The sequence below is a fragment of the Moschus berezovskii genome, chromosome 9 (genome assembly GCF_049115385.1).
Source record: "Moschus berezovskii isolate FMDL1 chromosome 9, NW_MosBer_1.0, whole genome shotgun sequence".
NCBI classification, from domain to species: Eukaryota; Metazoa; Chordata; class Mammalia; order Artiodactyla; family Moschidae; genus Moschus; species Moschus berezovskii.
Window position 1 is genome coordinate 86,412,929 of NC_142468.1, and position 22,749 is coordinate 86,435,677.

Sequence of the window (22,749 nt, forward strand, 5' to 3'; positions counted from 1 at the left end):
AAGGAAATAATTTACTGCTTCACGCTTTTCAAAGCCTGCAGCCAGAAGCCACTGCTGGGTATAACAATTTGCATAGAGAGCCTTGTTGGTTAACCAGCTCTATCTAAATAGCCTGATACCCCTTACTCAGCAACCTGCAACTTTCACAAACTATATGGCTTAGTAAGAAGTAAGAAAGTACATTCTTAAAACTGCTTTCTGTTAAAGCACATGATCCACAGAGCAGAACTTCATGGAAAAAAAATTCAAACAACTGTTTGGGAGTTTAAGAGAAGGGAGGGGACAAAAGGCTTAAACTGATTTTACTGCAGCAAAATACAGTGGGGAAAAAAAAAGTTAAATTTCAGCTATAAGATTATATTTCAAATCTGTATCCATGGGATTCCCTGGTGGCTCAGTGGTAAAGAATTCACCTGTCAATGCACAGGTCATGGGTTCAATCCCTGGTCCAGAGAGAGCCCACATGCCACAGAGCAACTAAGCCTGTGTGCCACAACTACTGAGCCCACGTGCTGCAACTACTGCCATCCATGCATCCCAGAGCCAGTACTCCACAACAGAGAAGCCACTGCATGAGAAGTCCAGTGCACCACAGCTAGAGAGTAGCCCCCGCTTGCCACAACTAGAGAAAAGCCCATGTAGCAATAAAGACCCAGCACAGCCAAAAATAAATAATAAAATAAACAAACAAATGTTAAAAAAATCTGTATCCATGAACTCTTCATTGAAAAGTGAAAGTCACTCAGTCGTGTTCGACTCTTTGTGACCCCACGGACCATATAGTCAATGGAATTCTCCAGGTCAGAATATTGGAGTGGGTAGCCTTTCCCTTCTCCAGAGGATCTTCCCAAACAAGGGATCAAACCCAGGTCTCCCACATTGCAGACGGATTCTTTACCAGTTGAGCCACAAGGGAAGCACTCTTCATTGAACTGCTCTGCAAAGAGAGCGGAAAAAGCCCACTACCCACACATTCTCTTTCATCATTTACCAAATGTCCACTGTGTATAAGGCACTGGGGCTGAGCAAGGCCATGGTGGCAGGCGCTGCTGCACGCTAAATAGCTGTGTGCAGTTGGAAGAGAATCTGAGCTCTGGGGCCTGTCTCTCCTTTGATCCCTTAAGGATTTATCTAGCTCCAGAAGGTGACTGTATAAGTGACCAGATTCTCATAGTCCGAAAGGTGTCTGAGTCTGGTAATCCCCCAAAGGAGGGATGGGCATTACTCCGATCAGAATCTCACAGTCAGCAGTGAGACTTTCTCTGGCTTGCTGCCAACCAAAAACTCCCCAGGATGGCTCTAATCTCAAACTACCTGCCCAATTACCTTTAAAAATGATTTGGGTATGCCAGAAGTTCCAGTAATTTGGCTTCTGATTGAAACTTCTCATACTCAGAGGTATAATTCCTCTTTGTCAACATGTCCCAATTTCCAGTTTAACGTTTGGATGGACAGTGAGGATTTTCATAACCAGGAGCAGCTGCATATACCCAACTGTGGTCCTCCACACCCCAGGAGCCAGAGCCCATTGCCACCTTCAGGGCTGCCTCTTCTATTCTACAAAACTACGGCAACTCTCTCCATGATCTGGGCCAGCAGCTCATTTCAGCCTGGGGAGGCTGGCAGGAAGAGGAATTCAACCAGATCTCCCTAAAATGAAGCGGAGCTGTTTCCGAAGAGAGGAAGTCCACATCTCAAGAGTTGTCCGCTTACGATAGCACAAGAAATCTGAGCACAATTGGGTAGGAGGAGCAGCAGACCCTTCCAGCCACTTCCAGCACCAGTTTTCTGGGAGTTGGTCCAAGGAGAGACAGGGGGGCCAGCTCCTCCCTCAGGCTGCTAACAGGCATGTGAATTGGTCAGCCTTCCTGAAGGAGGTCTGCCATGTCCAGGGCTTCTGAGCTATGCATTTTATACTTGGTTCTGCCATACTTGCCCTGAAAATATGGATTTGTTCTACCAGGATTAATATGGAAGGAGTCCAGAGCATCTCCCTCCAGAAAGTAGTGTGGCATACTGATTACTCTGAGTGAAGATTCACGAGAAACAGCAAGTGCAAGGAGGGCACTCTGACCTTCGTGTTTCCTCCTGAAAGGAGGAGATGTACTTCCTACATGAGAAGCACCCTCCTGCACCAGGAGGAAGACATTCTTATCAAGGACAGGAAGTTGAGATGGAGAGAATTCTCTACAAAGAGACCTTGTTAAAATAATTTTTATCTTCCTTTTACCTCCCCACACAGTTGAGTCATTTTTCCACAACTGCCTCTCCTGGCTTAATCTAATATAAAAGTAGATCTCACTATTTCTGAGATCTTCATTTCCTTATGAAGGCTCCCAACTGAAAGTCGCTCAGTTGTGTCCGACTCTTTGTGACCCCATGGACTATACAGTCCATGGAATTCTCCAGGGCAGAATACTGGGGTGGATAGCCTTTCCCTTCTCCAGGGGATCTTCCCAACCCAGGGATCAAACCCAGGTCTCCCACACTGCAGGCGGATTCTTTACCAGCTGAACCACAAGGGAAGCCCAAGAATACAGGAGTGGGTAGCCTATCCCTTCTCTATCGGATTTTCCCGATCCAGGAATTGAACCGGGGTCTCCGGCATTGCAGCGGATTCTTTACCGACTGAGCTGTCAGGGAAGCCCTATGAGGGCTCCCAAGTCACATAAAATTTGTATATAAAATAAATGTGTACGCCTTTCACTTGATAATCTGTCCCTGTTAATTTAATTTTCAGACCCAGTCAAGAGACCCTAAGAGGGTCAAGGAAAACTTTTTCTTGTCCTGCCATGTTCCGGAACAATGTGAGCATAACAGGATGTGCCGTTTTGTTTGTGAGAAACGTACACCAAAGGCAGAACACTGTGCCCAGCTGAACTGAGCTACACAGAAACCATGAGAGGCACACTCCTCCGCTCCGCGCGTGGCGTGTGATGAGTCACTCTAAAGCACATCTGGTGTTACAACTTCCGACCCAGCTTCAGAAAAGCCTCCATCCACCACTTCACAACGACTCACAAGCTGCAAGTTTTCCAACACCTGCTTCCACAAGCAAATTTCAGGTCTTTTTCAAGATCAAGTGACAAATTTTCATAGTATTTATATATCTCTTAAACATTTAACATTTGTAAAACTGTAATATCATTTTTACTAGGTTCCTTTAATTCTTAATGTGTCACTGACAAAACATTCACTGCTGTGCTCCAACCCATCTTCCCCACAAGACTTGTGGTTTTTACTGTTCTGTTTTGCAGAGTGTGATTTTTAGGAATGCATATTCATGTTGTATTATGGAAGGATTATTTCCACGGCTCTAACCTAAAGTAAGAGGTACGGGGCTAAAAACAAAAAAGATTTTTTTAATATACTAAACATTTACTAAAGGATAATTAGTGAAATAAATGTCAACATGATCAATTAAATGCAATGTAAAATTTTCTCATTATTACCATATGTGGAAATGTCCATGTGTGAAAAGAAGATATAAAACAGTACACAAAGCATAGTCTAGTCTAACTTATTTTCTCTATTTTATTTAGTTATTTAGCTTTTAGCCATGCAGCTTGTGGTATCTTTTTAGTTCCCCAACCAGGGGTAGAACCCAGAGCCTCAACAGTGAGAGTGCAGAGCCCTAACCACTGGACAGCCAGGGAATTCCCAGTCTAATTTACTTTTTTTTTTTTTAATACTAGAATGAAATAAAACAAAAACCTATCAGGGTCTGTTCTCTGTGGGATTATAAATAATACTCATTTTCTTCTTTGTACTTTTCTGTATTTCCAAATTTTCTATGATAACTATATATTATTTTTATAAAGCAGAAAATACTATTAATTCATCATTTGCTAAAAAATTTAATTAGTGGCTAGCAAACTGACCCACTCTTATCCTTTAAAATACTACATATTATAATCTTTGCAGAATTTTAAGGAAAAGGCAATAAAGGGGAATTTTCTGGTGGTTCAGTGGTTAGGACTCCACACTTCTACCATAGTGGGGCACGGGTTTGATCCCATGGTTAGGGATTACACATGCCTGTAAGGTACAGCCTAAAAAACTTTAAAACATAATAAAATAACATAAGGCCATAAAGAAAATAGAATACTGAAAAAAATTTAATGTCCACCCTCAGTTCAGTTCAGTCACTCAATCGTGTCCGACTCTTTGTGACCCCATGAATCAGAGCACGCCAGGCCTCCCTGTCCATTACCAACTCCCAGAGTTTAACAGTATGAACAGTATGAAATGTCCACCCTACCTCCCCCTAAAAAGTTAACGAAGAACAGAGAAGGGGAAATGGAAATGATCACCAATATATATAGCCTGAAGCTCAAGCATGAATAATTACATAAATGTAAATGATCTAAACACCCAATTGAAAGGTAGAGATTGTCAGAATGGATCAAAAAACAAGTCCCAACTACATTTGTTTATAAGAGACACATTCTAAAATATAGAACACACAAAAAAAAATAAAATAAAATAAAATAAAATATAGAACACAAATGAGTTAAAAGGGTAGCTTGGGGCTTCCCTAGAGGCTCGGTGGTAAAGAATCTACCAGCCAGTGCAGGAGACACAGGTTTCATCCCTGGTCTGGGATGATCCCACATGCTGTGGAAGCAACTAAGCACACGAGCTGCAACTACTTAGCCTGTGCCCTAGAGCCCAGGAGTGCAGCTACTGAGGTCTGTGTGCCTAGAGCCCACGCTCCACAACAAGAGAAGCCACTGCAAAGAGAAACCTGCAACTAGAGAGAAGCCCCTGCTCGGCCCAATTACAGAAAAGCCCGCGCAGCAGCAAAGATCCAGCACGACCAAAAAATATATAAATTAAAAAAAAAAATGTGTTTAAAAAGGGAGCAAGGGTTGTATGGTCATCAAAGACTTGAAGATAAAGAGCATTACCAGAGATAAAAAGGATCATTTTACAAAAGGATCAATTCATTAAGGAGACATATCAATCCCCAATGTGTATATATACCTAAGAGTTTCAAAATATATTAAACGAAAACTGACATAACTAATGGGAGAAAGAGACAAAAATACAATCATATTTGAAAAACATAACATCCTTCTCCCAGTAACTGACAGAATTAGACCCCTGGTGGCTCAGAGGTTAAAGCGTCTGCCTCCAATGCAGGAGACCCGGGTTCGATCCCTGGGTCGGGAAGATCCCCTGGAGAAGGAAATGGTAACCCACTCCAGTATTCTTGCCTGGAGAATCCCATGGACGGAGAAGCCTGGTAGGCTACAGTCCACGGGGTCGCAAAGAGTCGGACACGACTGAGCGACAGAACGGACGGAACGGATCAGTAAGATAAAGATGATGAGCACAACACTAGCAATCAACCTGAACACAGTATCCAATAACTGTAGAAAATAAGTTCTTTTCAAAAGCACATAGAACATTCACCAAGATGTATCACACTGTGGGAAATTAAAAAGAAAAATATATACACAGTATGTTCACTGATCACAAGAGTAAGAAAGTGAAAGTCACTCATGTCCGACTCTTTGCAACCCATGTATAGTTCATGGACTTCTCCAGGCCAAATACTGGAGTGGGTAGCCTTTCCCTTCTCCAGGGGATCTTCCCAGTCCAGGAATCAAACCCAGGTCTCCCGCATTGCAGGTGGATTCTTTACCAGCTGAGCCACAAGGGAAGCCCAAGAATACTGGAGTGGGTATAGCCTATCCCTTCTCCAGGGGATTTTCCTAACCTAGGGATCAAACCGGAGTCTCCTGCATTCCAGGTGGATTCTTTACCAACTGAGCTATCAGGGAAGCCCCCTACAGGAGTAAACTAGAAATCAATAGCAACAATACACTTCCAAATAACTCACAGATCAAAGTAGAAATCACAGGGGAAATTAGAAAATATTTTGAATTGAATGATAATGAAAATACAGCATATCAAAATGTGTGGGACATAAAATGACTTTAAATACTCATTTTCTAGGCAATAGTACTGGAGTGGTTTGCCATTGCCTTCTCCGCATTTTAGAGGAAAAAATAGATTTAAAATAAGAATCTAAGTACCTAAAAAGTCAACAAAATAACCTAAAATAAATAATAATAGATTAAGCTCAAAGTAAGTAAAAAGAGGGAAATAAAGAGCAGAAATCAATGAAACAGAAAACAAACAACAATTTTAAAAGTTTCTTTTACAACATTGATCAAAATGATAAACTCTTGGAGGCATTAAAAAGATAAAAGAACACAAATTACTAATATCAGGAATGTTATTTGGAATATGTTACCTTGATATAAACCACTAACAGAGGCCTACCAAAGGCCTGAATTTAGAAAATCCATTACATTAACCCCAATGGGTTTGAAAAATCAGCAAGGGACAGCATGATTAGGACTATACATTGGTAGGAGGATTAACAAGCTGACTATATGGGAAAATTAGCAGGCAACAAAGAGACTAGGGGAGGAAAACCAGTTTACATGACACATGTTTCATCTTCCTGCCTCTAAGTCAACCCCCTTAACCCTCTGGCCCGACTCGAGCGGCTGTCATTTGGTCAAGCCATGATGCGATCAGTGCGGCACACACTAGGGTAGAGTTATTACACTAGTTCTTCCTAGCTTACTCTCCACATGGAGAGTGATCTCATTCAGTCTCCATTCCCTCCTTCTCCTATGGGTCTTCCAGTACTAAAGAGTCTGGAATATGAAACATTTCTCAGACTCCTTTGCTGCTTAGGACCTGACAATTAGCAACACTCACAATATTTGGAAGATGAAAACATGGTGGGGGCCACCTCCTGCTGCAAGGCCTGCCGCCAGGCAAGATTCTAGGACAGGACAGGCAGTTGCAATGGACAGACATGGGGCTCTGCTGTTAAGCCTCCATCTGTGTGGGTATCGAGAGGCAGTCGTGGTGATGGCAGCAGCCTGGGCTTCCAGGCTTCTTGATTACTGCTGCAGTTGTGTGCTCTTAAAGCCAAGAGTTCAAAGGGTGGCCCCCTGACTCTTGTTCCTCTAGTTCTTTTATTTCTTAAACAGCTAATTAATTAGTAGTAGTAGTTAAGTCGCTCAGTGTGTCCGACTCTTTGCGACCCCATGGACTATAGCCCACCAGGCTTCTCCGTTGATGGGATTCTCCAGGCAAGAAGACTGGAGTGGGTTGCCATCTCCTTACCTACATTAAATCCTCTTCTGCTTAAATTACTCAGAGTGGTCTCAGTTTTCTGCACTGAACCCTGACACACCTGCATCGCCAGTTTACAGATGACAGAGTTTAATGACTTGTTTTCATCCCTTTCTACAATCATATAAGGGAAGCAAAACACACAAATTTCCCCCATTTGATGAACAAAGAAACCAAGGCTCAGAACATTTAAAAACTGGGAAGAGTAGTGAGCCCCCAAACACTGGAGGTTCAAACACACCAGATGTAAATTGGCAGAGGCATTTTTAAAAGATCTCTAAGCTTCAGATGCAGAATTAAAAGGGATGCTTTTCAAAGTCTCTTCCAAAAACTTCCAATTTCACAGTCTACCTCATCAATCGCCATACAAACAGCCCAACCTGGATCTCTTCAGAACTAGACATGCCTCCCCAGAATTTTCCAAAGAAGAATAAAACCCCTGTAGATTAGATTCAACACACAAACAAGAAAAAAAAAAAAAAAAAACAGAGGGGCAAGGGAAAAGAGTAGAGGGAGAAGGAAGAGAGAAATCAAAGGGATGGGAGTCACCTCTACATTAAATTTTGGCAGGTTACTAGAAAACTTACAGTAAATAAGCTTCAGCATCCTTCTGTTTGGAAAGAGGAAGTACCCAATTCTCTTCAGGGCTGGTCTTTCCAATCTCAGGCTGTATTGGGGTTTTCCCAAGTCAGAAGATGATTTTGAGAAGCCGAGAAATGCTAAGGATCCTCTTCTAGGAAAGTATTTAGAATACATACAGACATATGTGTGTGACCACAGGGCTATATGGAAAACCCAGAGCCCACTCTCAGGGACCCAGCTTTCCACCTGCTCCCCTGGGTAGGCTCATCTCCCTCAAGGGACCGCCTGCTTGCTGCCTTCCCTTTCCCAAGCATAAAGAAAAAAGGTGAGGTACACAAACCTCCATCAGGTATGAAGAAGGAATCTTATACTTAAGTTCATCCAGCATCAATTCACCAGTTGCTCCTAAGCATGAATGGCAGTCCACTGATTTACATTATGCTAGGTAAGAGATGGGAATAGCAGACCACCTGACCAGCCTCTTGAGAAACCTGTATGCAGGTCAGGAAGCAACAGTTAGAACTGGACATGGAACAACAGACTGGTTCCAAATAGGAAAAGGAGTACGTCAAGGCTGTATATTGTCACCTGCTTATTTAACTTGTATGCAGAGTACATCATGAAGAACACTGGGCTGGAAGAAGCACAAGCTGGAATCAAGATTGCGGGGAGAAATATCAATTACCTCAGATATGCAGATGACACTACCCTTATGGCAGAAAGTGAAGAGAAACTCAAAAGCCTCTTGATGAAAGTGAAAGAGGAGAGTGAAAAGGTGGGCTTGAAGCTCAACATACAGAAAATGAAGACCATGGCATCTGGTCCCATCACTTCATGGCAAATAGATGGACAAACAGTGGAAACAGTGGCTGATTTTATTTTTCTGGGCTCCAAAGTCACTGAGGGTGCTGATTGCAGCATGAAATTAAAAGATGCTTACTCCTTGGAAGGAAAGTCATGACCAACCTAGATAGCATATTAAAAAGCAGAGACATTACTTTGCCAACCAAGGTCCGTCTAGTCAAGGCTATGGTTTTTCCCGTGGTCATGTATGGATGTGAGAGTTGGACTGTGAAGAAAGCTGATCGCCGAAGAATTGATGCTTTTGAACTGTGGTGTTGGAGAAGACTCTTGAGAGTCCCTTGGACTGCAAGGAGATCCAACCAGTCCATCCTAAAGGAGATCAGTCCTGAGTGTTCATTGGAAGGACTGATGCTAAAGCTGAAACTCCAATACTTTGGCCACCTAATGCGAAGAGCTGACTCACTGGAAAAGACTCTGATGCTGGGAGGGATTGGGGGCAGGAGGAGAAGGGGATGGCAGAGAATGAGATGGCTGGATGGCATCATCGACTTGATGGACATGAGTTTGAGTGAACTCTGGGAGTTGGTGATGGACAGGGAGGCCTGGCGTGCTGTGATTCATGGGGTCACAAAGAGTCGGACGACTGAGCGACTGAACTGAACTGAGGTATCCAATGAACATTTATCAATTGACATATAGCTTTAGGGGTTGTTAGCCTTTATTTAAAAGAAAAAATAGCAAATGAAATAAGTCAACAATGTCCTAGGATTCTTGGGAATAATGCTATGAAAGCTGAAGAAAATTCATAATAACAGAGTATCTTATTAGAGAGAACAGTTTCATTACTATGGTTACAAAATACTGCCATTGTTTCTGAGACATCACCGGAGGAGTCAGTGAGCAGGGAGACAGGAACAAAAGAATGAACTCTCCCCCAGTTTTGGTGAGCCACACACACTAAGGATCAGAACATTGGGCGACTCAGCCCTCGGCTGAATTACTGAGATACAAAGCCCAGGAAAATAAATCTCATAAAGACCTCATGGGCTTTGTTTCAAAGAGCAGTTGGCCAGTTTATAAAAAATGATACTTAAACAAACATTAGCCTGATTTTCCATCTTTCCTAGTTATCTTTGCATAAATAAGATTTAAGGGGTTGTGTGTATGCATTTTTCCTACTTTTGTTTTGACTAGACAGTTTTCATGAGCGGGAAAATGCTGTCTAATCACTATACCCTGTAACCTTACTTCAAACCCACAAATTGTTTCAAAGTTTATTCTGTGATAAAGACCTACCCTAAGTTTTTCCATAACAGCTGCTTTCCTTAAACATCAGCTCAACTTTAATCTCACAAGGCAAACTACACAAGAAAAGCCAAAAGTAAAGTCTTGTTTCCTTCAAAATTCAAACAGATGTTTTGTGTAATCAAAACAATCCACTATTTGAATCTCCTGTACACACACTACACTGACTTCCAGGTTATGTTTTAAAATCTTTAAAACACTAAGTAGAAAATAAGAGAACGTCCTCACTGGAAATGTTTTAACATTCATTTTAATGAGGGTTGCAAAGGTTCACTTTGGACTACCTGAAAAACCTGATCGTTAAGGACAATCAAGGTGTTTTAGATGAGTACTTGATTCACATTGCTCTCAGTACCCAATCTCGCCATAAATCCAAGTAACAACAGCAATATGTAATGACAATTCACTTACAATGCTGCTTGACTTAGGAGAAGGAAAGAACACAAGATCTTTATCTATAATTACCATTATAATTAAAGACACAGAAAGCAGCTTAGTCAAAGGATAAAATGGAATTGTGTCCAATGGCTAGCTCTGCAGACGTACCACATTGTACAAGGACTTCCTTTTTAATGTCAAATTATCATAGATGAACAGGCCACATATCACTTGTCCTGCTCTCAAATACAAGTAGATGATGTCTGCCTTATTGCTCTGTCCTTTCTAAGGTTTCTACATGGTGATTTACATGAAAACACCTGGGAAACTGAAAAGCTTCTGAGTCTCATATTTAACACACTTGCAGACACTAAATATCTTTGGGAAATCTACAGGTGATATTGACAGAGAAAACAGAGGTGGGAAGCAAGCACTGAGCAAGATGTTTTTCCCTTTTACCTCATTAGCAGAGAGATGATTTGGAGGCTGCCTTCTACTCCCAACAGATCGGCCCGATCCCAGCAAAGTAAGCCCACTCAGACTTGCCTCAGCCCTAAGCCATTTGTCAGCTCGCCAGGTCAGCTTGAAAGCTCCCCAAGAAAACAAATCTGAATGAGCAACTTTCATGTTGACTTTCCACCTACAATGGTGATCTTCACTCTCTTTACTGTTTAAGGTCAGTGATAGACTCCTTTCCAACAACCTGAACTTGGCTAACTACACAGAGACATCTCCAGACTACTCTTTCTGTATTAGCAATAAGTAACTTTTTAACCTAGGTCAAATCACCACCTTTGTCAGTAAGATAGAGCAGCAATATAGCCATTTCACTGCATCTGGACTGCATTTTCTAAAATGAATAGAAAAAACTGCCAACACGAGTGATAAGCACAGGACTCAAACTCAATGCAACTAAAACAGGGTCCTTCACACAGCAAGAAAACAGGGATCCAAACACCATCTAGACAGATGGTATCTGCACAAGCAGCTGTAAAGAAAAAGACCAAAGTTAAAGATGATGTTAAAAATGGCTGAACCAGCAGGCTTTCCTGGTGGTCCAGTGGTTAAGACTTCACCTCCCAATGCAGGAAGGTGCACTGGAAGGTTTGAAGGGTGCAGGTTCAATCCCTAGTTAGGGAGCTAACAACCCACCTGCCTCACTGTGGCCAAAAAAACCAAACCGTACACAACAGAAGCAATATGACAACAAATTCAACAAAGACTATTTAAAAAAAAGAGGAAGAAAATGGTTGCACCATACTGTCAATGGTATCTAAAAAAGTTGAAATTGGGATTTTCTTCATTATTTTTAGTCTTTTGGGAATTGAAACACCCATACATACACACTCCTATTAATACATAAGCCTATTAGCTGACTTTCACTTTTACTTAATGCCTCTGGAAAAATTTCCATAGTTGAACGTAGAGGACTACTACACTATTTTCTGGGTATAAGCATAAAAAGCGTGGCTGCAAATGAGTGGCTGGTACATTTAAAAAACTGCCTTGGTCGCCCTGTAATTCAGTAAAGAGTTGAATCAAACATAGTACCTACAACATAATCCCAACTCTGCAAAATAAAATTATATGTTAAATCTGAGTCAAAATATTAAGTACGTTTCTCTCTGGGCGAGGATATGTATTTCATAAATATCCCCTCACTGTTCAAAAGAGCATCAGTTGTGAAAAGCATGAACTTTTGCACTTGGATCCCTTCCAAGTGTGGAAGCAACATGTGATATAATGTGAACCTAACATTTCCAATCACTGTAAACAAAGAGTCGTAGAGAAAAAGAGTTGTGTAACCAAAAACACACAACAGGGGGTTAAGCTAGTCTACAGTACGTGCTCTGTCTAGGAGGAGAGAGGAAGTGCACCCACGCAGTAACCAGGGAACAACTCCAGTGCGTCAGACGACCATGTTGTAGGTGGTATGGACAGGTTTTGGGTGCAAGTTCTGAGGGAACTCAAAAAGTAAGGGAAAGGTCATTTCTGAGGAAAGGGCTCCTTGAGCTTGGCCTTCAATGCAGAGATTTGGGTTTTACAGAGAAAAAGGAGAGACACCTCAGGGAAATCAGTACCTTTATCTGGTATGTAATTTACTCTTCAAAGAAGTCTTCATGGATTGATTGAAGTGTGTGTGCTTATCTGTTTTAAACTACAATCTAGAGATGAAAAGATGCCCTGATAAGGAGGATAGACCAATTCCAGTTAACAGAGGTCACCCTCTAAGGACCTCCTGAGGGGATTTCAGTTATCTCTAACTCCCATGACCCCAGGTTTTGTTAACCAGCGGAATGATGAGAATTGGTGAAAATTGCAAGAACTCTCGATATACAGCAACTCTGCCCAAACCCCTGCATGAAAAACTTGAACAAACTTTAACAGGGCTTCTAGCAGCCTAAGGTTCCATTGCCTGGGATGACCCAGCTGCCTTCTGAGTCCTTGTGCAGAAAGGTTCAGGGCTGGGAAAAGAAATTTATACAGTTAAGATAAGCCCTGACCTCCCTTTCTTAAGAGCATTATACAATTGTATATCCTTCCTCCGCTCCTGCAGACAGCAACAGGCAGACACATTTCCTAACAAGTGTGGAATGTCTTTCTCAAGGACTTAAACTCCTTTCCTTTAAAATGAAGTCCTCTGAAAAGATAGGGCCTATCTCCCAGTCTCGGTGGAAGAACAGAATCTAACTTGCTAGCTAGGAGACCCTGCTGCCCTCATCCCCCCACCCATATGAACAAACACGTCTCACTTCCCTAACTCTGCTTGGGCCCCCACTCACTCCTCCCTTTAAAACTCCCAGGCACCCGTAAATCAGAATGCAGCTCAGCTCTTTCCGTCAATGAGTGATTACCGAATAAAATCTGTTTTCATTGCTTTAACTGACGTCCAGCTTTATTTATCTTTGACAATGGGGAGTCTCTGGGTGACTTTTGACAATTAACATAACAGACGTTAGAAACAGACTTTTGTTGGGGAAAATCTCAGGAATCAAGTAATATGATCTGGCTGGAAATACCTTGGCATTCCTGCCCTTATATGAACTGGTTATAAGGACAATGTGAGTCTTCTGCCTGAGAGGGGCACCGTGGGTTTGATCTATCCAAGAGGTCTTATGCTTCGGCAGTCCTGGGCAAGTTCTTCCGTCTAGAAGGTTATCTGCCCCAGGTGAACACGCAAGCTGCATGTAGGTTCACCAAGAAGGACAAAGAGCTGCAACTTCGAGAAGCCACAGGTCAGGCTGTGTACCTGTTCTGTGCCTACCTGCCGATAACTATCTGCACCAGTGGCAGAATGTGTTCTGAGGCTCACTGTCTTTATAACCTGGACGGCTGTGAGGAAGAAGCTAAACTTCACCAAACTCCTGACAACTGCCAATAACTACAAGACATCCTCATAACGATGTATTTAACACTGCCTTAGAGTCACTATGAAAGTGAAAGTCATTCAGTCGTATCCGACTCTTTGAGATCCCACGGACTATACAGTCCATGGAATTCTCCAGGCCAGAATACTGGAGTGGGTAGCCTTTCCCTTCTCCAAGGGATCTTCCCAACTCAGGGATCGAACCCAGGTCTCCCACACTGCGGGCAGATTAAAGAAACCAGCTGAAGCACAAGGGAAGCCCAAGAATACTGGAGGGGGGTAGGTAGCCTATCCCTTCTCCAGCAGATCTTCCCGACCCAGGAATTGAACTGGGCTCTCCCACATTGCGGGCTTCCTTGGTGGCTCAGACGGTAAAGCGTCTGCCTGTAATGCGGGAGACCCGGGTTCGATCCCTGGGTCGGGAAGATCCCCTGGAGAAGGAAATGGCACCCCACTCCAGTACTCTTGCCGGGAAAATCCCATGGACAGAGGAGCCTGGTAGGCGACAGTCCATGGGGTCGCAAAGAGTCAGACACGACTGAGCAACTTCACTTTCACTTTCTCCCACATTGCAGGTGGATTCTTTATCAACTGAGCTATCAGGGAACCATTATAGCTCTTTACCAACTAAGCTATTAGGGCCATTGTGAGCAACAACAATCAGCAGCAGTTCCTTATGATTTATTCATATTGTATTTAGAATAATAAGGAATAGCAGTCTCCCAGTTAAAAGATCCGACTCAAGTCAGGTGGAGCAGTGTTGAAGGCCTGGCTCCACTGCCATGTAAACATCAGTCAAGCTGATTTATCTCTTGCACTTCAGTTGCCTCACCTGCAAAAGGAAGCCAAAATGAACGTTCCTCGAGTGCACAGGGTTCCTGTGAAGTGAGTGATATAATATACGTAAAAACAGCACACTTGTGGACATGAAATAAGCTTCAGCTATTGTTACTATTATCATTAATGCTTACACTTGCCTGGAGTAAAATCTGCCAAGCCTTACTCTCAAATTGTCTTGATAGCAGTTATCTTGATTTTCCAATTACATATTTCACCTCTGAAAGGGCGTCCTGTCATTTTTCAGTAGTGAGCCTACCTCACACTTCCAGCCCCAACTAGCCCTTAAGTTCCAACAGAGCAAGGATGCACTTTGTTCACTGACCAGAGGCCTTAGCACAGTGCTGGGTACCCAGAAAAAAGTGTAGAGTGACCACCCTCCTGTGATTTCTGCTTCCATTAGCATCCACTGGGGTTTCCTTGGTGGCTCAGATGGTAAAGAATCTGCCTACAGTGCAGGAGACATGGGTTTGATTCCCTGGGTCAAGAAGGTCCCCTGGAAAAGAGAACGGCTACCCACTCCAGTATTCTTGCCTGGAGAATTCCATGGAAGAGAAGCCTGGTGGGCTACTGTCCATGGAGTCACAGAGTCAGACATGACTGAGCAACTAACACACGAGATGCCAAGAACCCAAGCAAAATCTAAAGTGTCAAAGCAAAAATAAAATGACCTGGAAACTGTCCAAGGGCAACTGGGTAATGGCCACCAAGATCTGGGGGGTCCCTTACTCTGTACCAAATCCTGTACTAGAGACGTTATTGCATGTAATCCTCCCAATTACCCTGGGAGGTATTATCATACCCATTCAACAGCTGAGGAAAACTGAGGATAAATAATACACACAGTCATACCAGCCCTCAGTGCCCAAATTTCCCAATTCAAACCCAGACCTGAGTCCAAAGCCCAGGTTATTTTCTGGGTTACACATTCTTTCAGTTAAGGTCCCCTGAATTTCAATCTCCAACCTCAAACTTCTCCCAACTTAAAAAATCCAACTGATGACTGGCCATCTCTATTTAAATTCTAATAGGCATTTCAAATGTAGCAAAGCCAGAAGAAAACGATGGGTTTTCCTTACCAAATATCTTCTTCCTCACCTCCGTGAGGCACTATCATTTATTCAGGTTGCCCGGAATCAGTTCAGTTCAGTCACTCAGTCGTTTCTGACTCTTTGCGACCCCATGAATCACAGCATGCCAGGCCTCCCTGTCCATCACCAACTCCCGGAGTTCACCCAAACTCATGTGCATCGAGTCAGTGATGCCATCCAGCCATCTCATTCTCTGTCGTCCCCTTCTCCTCCTGTCCCCAATCCCTCCCAGCAGGTGAGTCTTTTCCAGTGAGTCAACTCTCCGCATGAGGTGGCCAAAGTATTGGAGTTTCAGCTTTAGCATAAGCCCTTCCAATGAACACCCAGGACTGATCTACTTTAGGATGGACTGGTTGGATCTCCTTGCAGTCCAAGGGACTCTCAAGAGTCTTCTCCAACACCACAGTTCAAAAGCATCAATTCTTCGGCACTCAGCTTTCTTCACAGTCCAACTCTCACATCCATACATGACCACGGGAAAAACCATAGCCTTGACTAGATGGCCCTTTCTTGACAAAGTAATGTCTCTGCTTTTTAATATGCTATCTAGGTTGGTCATAACTTTCCTTCCAAGGAGTAAGCGTCTTTTAATTTCATGGCTTCAATCAGCATCCACAGTGATTTTGGAGCCCAAAAAAATAAAGTCTGACACTGTTTCCCCATCTATTTCCCATGAAGTGATGGGACCAGATGCCATGATCTTCGTTTTCTGAATGTTGAGCTTCAAGCCAACTTTTTCACTCTCCTCTTTCACTTTCATCAAGAGGCTTTTTAGTTCCTCTTCACTTTCTGCCATAAGGGTGGTGTCAATCATCTATTCAGCTTGCCCGGAATAAGAATCTCTTATTTCCACATTCCAATTCTAACCCATGCAAAAGTCCAGCTCTACCTCTAAAATATGCCCAGAGGCCAACAGCATCCCACCGTCAGCACTTCTACGCCCTAAATTAAGGGAGTACACCCTCTCCTTGGCCTACAGCAATAGCAGATTGCCAGTATTCAAGCTCCACTAGGAAGGATTCTGGTTCACTGCTGAAGCCTAGAACACTGCTCACAGCCAGGAGGCGGCAGTTTAAAAGCATTCACGGAATGAACAGTTCTGACTGCTCTCACCTCCACACTAGTTCCTGACACACTCAAATCTTCATGGAGCCCAAAATTATCTTCTAAGTGTAAATCAAGCCACAGTTCTCACCTGCTCAAAATCCCCCAACAACCTTTCCCTGTAAGAGAAATAAAACCCAAACTCCATCTGTGACCGACCGCACCTGGCCCTACCTGCCTCTTTATCTCATCTACAACACTCCAGCCTCCTGGACTCTTCCAGCACTTCACTGTTCCTCAAACACCCTGGAAGGCTCCCTACCCAGACCCTCACACGGGTGCCTCTCCATCAGTCTCAATTCCAAGGGCATCTTCTCAGACAGACTTCCCCAAGAACCCTGCAGAGGCCGCTCTGCCCACCAGGAGGACCTGTTACAGTATCAGTATTGTTTACTGATTACAGTATATTATTGTTTCATTGCTCCAACGTTAAACAACGCCACCCCATCCCTGCCCCAGTGGGACCAATCACTGAGAGCAGAGATGATGTCTGTCTGGCTCACTGCCCTATCTCCAGCTCTTGGCACATAGTAGGTGCTGTGATATTGTGATATAATCAGGAATATTTATTTGGTCTTCTACTTGGGGATGGAAGGCCCAGAAGACTTGATATTGGCAGCTGAAGTGTGAGGGGTGCCAGACAGGGAGGAGGGTGGTGTTGTGGGATTAGGCCCCTAGCCTGGGGGATATCTGACATCCAGGTGATGTCAGAATTAAACTGTATTGTTGTACATCCAATTAATATCCAGGGAGTTGGAGAACTGATTGGTGTGGAGTGGGAGGAGGTGGGGGTCCATACATTGATGTCAGAAGTGATATAAGTAAAAACAATGCACATGTGCTCAAAAAAGTTTTAAGGATTTCTAGACTTAGATACTTTCTGATGGTGCTGTGTTTTTTTTTAATGTAAATTCAACAGTTTCATTCATATGAAATCATAGAGTCATCACCCACCTCCCAGCGTTGAGACCCACCACAGTGAAGCCTCAAGCAGTCCCAAGAAAGCAGAAGTTAACTTCCCTGTGATGAACAGCCAGGATTTGGTTCTTTCCAAAGTCCTGAGAGGGGGATTTTAGAAACAAGTCATAAAACCCTGCCAAAATATCAACCATACCAATAATTCTTTTACAAGACCCACTTGAGTACTGGCAATAATTTTCCGAGCTCTAAATTACCCACTGGGAGCTACAGAAAGCCTCAAGGGGCTTTCAAGGGACTGGAGGACAGGTGCCTCGAAATATCCGTAACCTAATCACTATATAATGAGGAGTCACGTCAAAATGGAACTCCCTCAAAACAACCACAATGAACGATTTGCAAAGCCTTCTTGAGATCTGGAATATTCTGAAAGCCACCTTCTGAGGTCCACTTTGGTCTCCAGAGCCCTGAGAAATGTTAAGTGCCCTCTCTTGTCGCTTTGCCTGATTGAGGGCAAGTCATTCCACCTCAAGTCAAAAACCTCAATTTCCTCATCTCTGAAAAGACCAGCTTGAATTCATTCCAAGGACAGTATTAGACCTCAAAAACCAAGCGATAACTTCACAGGGCCATTGGAAAGAGGTCGGATTATCTACCAGCCTAATCGGCGACTATACAGAAACCCACAGCTTAACCCCTGCATCCCTTATGGGCTGGCCTGATTGTCGCAAGGCTGAATGTACCAGCAAGCAGCGACAGCCGGGTTAGACTCACTGGAAAAAAAGAACCATTAAAACTCTGTAAAGAAATGCTGATAATCAACATGTCTGGAAAGGTGGGAGCCCAACGTCTGGCAGACTTTACCTTCTTCTTCCTTTCTAACTCTGCAAGAAGGAATGAAAGCAGCGTTAAAGGTTAACACCTACTACCAATTCTGCCCTGACGCACTGCCGATCCCAAGCGGGCACAGGTGTTTTAAGATCTCGGGAGTTTAATACGCGAAAGTTACAAACAGGCTCGGGCAAGTTCACAGCTGAAAGGGGGCTGAGAAGGCTCGAGGTTCCTACCCAGGCGGCGCGTTCGTGTCCAGCCAGGGTTGGGTCGGGAAATTCAACAAGCAGGGCTGACTCTTCCCTGCGCCCAGACCTGAGCCCTGCGGTTTGGAAAGCAGGCTTCTCTGTTCTCGAATTAACAGAGCCAGAGCTCTGGAGCCTTGGGAGATGTCAAGCGCAATCCGCCTGAGCCAAACGAGCCGAGTTTCGTTCAGGGCATGGGAGAGGAGTGGTTGCCCAAACCCGCGTCTTCTCCTGGATTCACAGGGCTGGCAGAGCCCGGTGGCCTACGGAGCTCGGCTCCACACACTCGTGCCCTGGGGATTAGGCGACACGCTCCAGAAACAGTCGGCACCTTCCGCCCGAACACTGCCTGCCCCGCCCTAAGCCAAGTTCCTACCTAACGCCCAACGAGAAGACCTCGGGGTCGTCTCTCGGGCTGACCCCGTGTGCCTCTGGTCCGCCCGCCGAAGCAAAGCGTTTCCCCGATGGCCGAGCGCCGCGCTCCGGCCCGGGGCACTCACCCAGGCGGCGCGGGATCACCCGCCCCACTTTCGGCGGCGGAAGCAGGGCGCACACCCAGGGAAGCCCGCGGTGCCTCGGGCTCCTGGCCAGGTCTCCACCGATCCGTCTCCCTCTGCTCACCTGGCCCGCACAGCACCTCGCTGACATAGCGGCGGACGACCACCACCACCCGCGCGCTCGCCCGCTCGCAGCTTCCCTCCGGCGCTCCTGGCTAGCTCCGGCCTCAAGCGTCCGTACGCGGACCGCTCACACCTCCACGCCGCGCAGCCCCAGCTGGGCTTGGGGGACCTAGGCCCGGGTGAAAACAACCTCCGCCAAACCCCGCCCCTCGGCTGCAGGCCCCGCCCCGCAGCCCAAGGCCCCGCCCCGGCCGGCCGCCCCCGCCCTCAGCCCCTCCCCGTTCCCGCCCCTTCCCGGGGCCCCGCCTCCGAACCCGCTCTCCCCCGGCTCGCACTTCCGCTGGCGTCAAGCAGCAGGCGGTGGTCATCACTTCCCGGTGCTGCGCTGGACTGCGAAGTCCGACCGCCGACAGGCTGGCCCGGCACTCTCGGTCCCCGGCCCCGAAGGGAGCAGCGCCCCCAATCCGCGGCCCCGGTGGAAGAGCTGGTTGCTGACCCCAATGAAGCTAAGAGCCTTTAGTGAGCGATTCCGAGTGCTCTGCACTGAACCGGCGCGATAGGGATGGCCGGGTGCTAGTCTGTACTCGGCCTTGCGCCGAAATGGTGTATGCACGGGATCCCTGTTTCAGAAGTCCCAATAAAATTTCTCAAACTTTGGTAAGATTCCCTCTGCCCAAGCTACGAATCCCTGGCCACTTAGCTGTCTTGGCACGTTACCATGGCACCTTAAGGGATCCAGGAAGAACCCTTTCTGTGCTTCCCTGTTTTCCAGTCTCTCCTCCACCACCCACAGGAGAGCGCATCCTCGCCCAGGGACTTAGTTTGCATCCCTCTCCTTCCTCCGGCTTCCCTGGTGGCTCAGAGGTAATGAATTCACCTGCCAATGTAGGAGACACAGGGGGCGCCCGTTCAGTCCCTGGGTGAAGGAAGATCCCCTGGAGGAGGAAATGGCAACCCACTCCAGTATTCTTGGCTGGAAAAATCCCTTGAATAAAGGAGCCTGGTGGGCTACAGGCCATGGGGTCACAAAGAGTCGGATGCCAATGAGCACGGACAAAGAGTTCTCCCTACCTAAATCTGCTCTCCTCATGACCACTTCCCCAAGAAGAGGAATTTCTGTTAGTGCAAACTTTGTGCCAAATTCCTTTCATTCCTAAAATAAGGACTATTCTCTATATTTTAGAAATGGGGCGACTGAAGCCCAGGCAGTTTAAATAACTTGCCCAAAGTTTAAGAGTAAAGCTGAAAAAGCAATACAGGGACTGGAATGCACGTGTCTGATCCCCTGGGGCATGACACAAATTCGACCTTCACCTTTGGCTAAGTAGTGTCTGTCAGCAGTTGAGATGGAAACTAAGAGAAAAGTCCATGGGAACCAATGCTTGGATTATGAGCAGCACACTCTTTTAGAATTGACACAGGATTCAAAGAAATTATAAGTGACTAAAAATAACTGCACACATGCACAGTTGAGACAACCTTGAGCAAGAGGATACAAAAAAGCCACAGACTACAAGCTTTGGGGGTGCCAGGAGCTAAAGCAGGGTACTATGCATGATCCCTGTACACTGCACCACCAAAGGGGTAGACAGACATAGTAAGGTACCTGTGTGCGTGCTCAGTCGCTTCAGTCATGTCCAACTCTGTGCACCCCTATGGACTGTAGCCCACCAGACTCCTCTGTCCATGGGATTCTCCAGGCGAGAACACTGGAGTGGGTAGCCATGCCCTTTGCCAGAGGATCTTCCCTACCCAGGAAATGAACCCACATCTCTTACATCCCCTGCATTGGCAGGCGGGTTCTTTATCACTAGTGCCACCTAGGAAGCCCATAATAAGGTACACCATTTGCCAAACCCACTCATCCCTATTGTTACACCAGTCAAGGACCCACGTAGCTTCCCTCCAAGAGCTCGCAGGGATACCTGTTTCTTGCTTCTATTCCCTGGTGATGAAACTGTTGTTCAGTAACCCAGTCTTGTCTGATTCTTTGCGACCCCATGGGCTGCTGCACGCCAGGATCCCTGTCCCTCACCATTTCCCAAAGTTTGCCCAAGTTCATGTCCATTGGATTGGTGATGCCATCCAGCCGTCTCATCCTCTAACACCCTTTTCTCCTTCTACTCTTAAATTTTCCCAGCATAGGGGATTTTTCCAATGAGTCAGCTATTCGCATCAGATGACCAAAATACTGGAGCTTCAGCATCAGTCCTTTCAATGAGTATTCAGGGTTGATTTCCCTTAAGATTAACTGGTTTGATCTCCAGGGGACTTTCAGGAGCCTTCTCCAGCACCACAGTTCAGAGGCATCAATTCTTTGGTGCTCTGCCTTCTTTATGGTCCGGCTCTCCCAACCGTACATGGCCACTGGGAAGACCATAGCCTTGACTATATGGACCTTGGTGGGCAGAGTAATGTCTCTGCCTTTCAACACACTGTCTAGGTTTATCATAGCTTTCCTTCTAAGAAGCAAACATCTTCTGATTTCATGGCTGCAGTCACCATCTGCAATGATTTTAGAGCCCAAGAAGAGGAAATATGTCACTACTTCCACCTTTTCCCCCTCTCTTTGCCATGAAGTAGAAGATTCTTGAAAGTCCCTTGGACTGCAAGGAGATCCAACCAGTCCATTCTAAAGGAGATCAGTCCTGGGTGTTCATTGGAAGAACTGATGCTGAAACTACAATACTTTGGCCACCTCATGTGAAGAGTTGAGTCACTGGAAAAGACTGATGCTGGGAGGTATTGGGGGCAGGAGGAGAAGGGGACGACAGAGGATGAGATGGCTGGATGGCATCACTGACTCAATGGGCATGAGTTTGAGTGAACTCTGGGAGTTGGTGATAAACAGGGAGGCCTGGCGTGCTGTGATTCATGGAGTCGCAAAGAGTTGGACACGACTGAGCGACTGAACTGAACTGAACTGAATGGAGCCAGATGCCATGTACTTAGTTGTTTTTGTTTTTTTTTAAGCCAGCTCTTTCACTCTTCTCCTTCACCCTCATCTTTAGTTCCTCTCTGCTTTCTGCCATTAGAGTGGTATTATCTGCATATCTGAGGTTGTGATGTTTCTCAACCTTTATTGGGGCTGGAGCTGATTAGGGCTGGAGTTTCTTGCCTGAAATTCTCCTCTGGCCCCTTATCAATTTCTATTGATGAAAAGGGTCCAAGGGTAGTGGTCAGTAACAGAAATCTCCTAGAATTTCAGGTGCCAGCATTTAGAGGAAGAGAAATAATGGAGCAGGCCCTACTCAGAGTCATGGAAAGTAATGAGAAATGGCTCCAACTAAAATTTTTTAAATAATAATTTGAAACAGCAACAACAACAAAACCAGCCTAAACAGTATCAGACCATTGCAGCCACCTGCTTGGTGGCTGTCTGTGACTCATCAGAAGCCGAGGATCTCACTGAGACTGTCTAGTCAGGTTCATTGTTGTTTGGGATGGTCATTCTGGCCCCACTGCTTTTTTTTTTAACATGGCCCCACTTCTCACCCTAGGAG

General features: G+C 45.2%; 1 protein-coding gene across 3 annotated transcripts in view; it reads right to left on the reverse strand.

Moving 5' to 3' along the window:
- SERINC5 (serine incorporator 5) overlaps window positions 1-19,441 on the reverse strand; it is a 107,814-nt gene extending 88,373 nt beyond the window's left edge. The window contains exon 1 of one of the 3 annotated variants that reach the window (XM_055435358.2): window positions 19,248-19,436. In XM_055435358.2, the coding sequence (XP_055291333.1) occupies window positions 19,248-19,274 (27 nt within the window). In that variant the 5' untranslated portion in view covers window positions 19,275-19,436. Of the gene's footprint in view, window positions 1-19,002; window positions 19,180-19,247 lie in introns of those variants that run through there. The other 2 variants (XM_055435359.2, XM_088839902.1) reach the window with 2 other exon arrangements.
- Window positions 19,442-22,749: the final 3,308 nt, after the last annotated feature.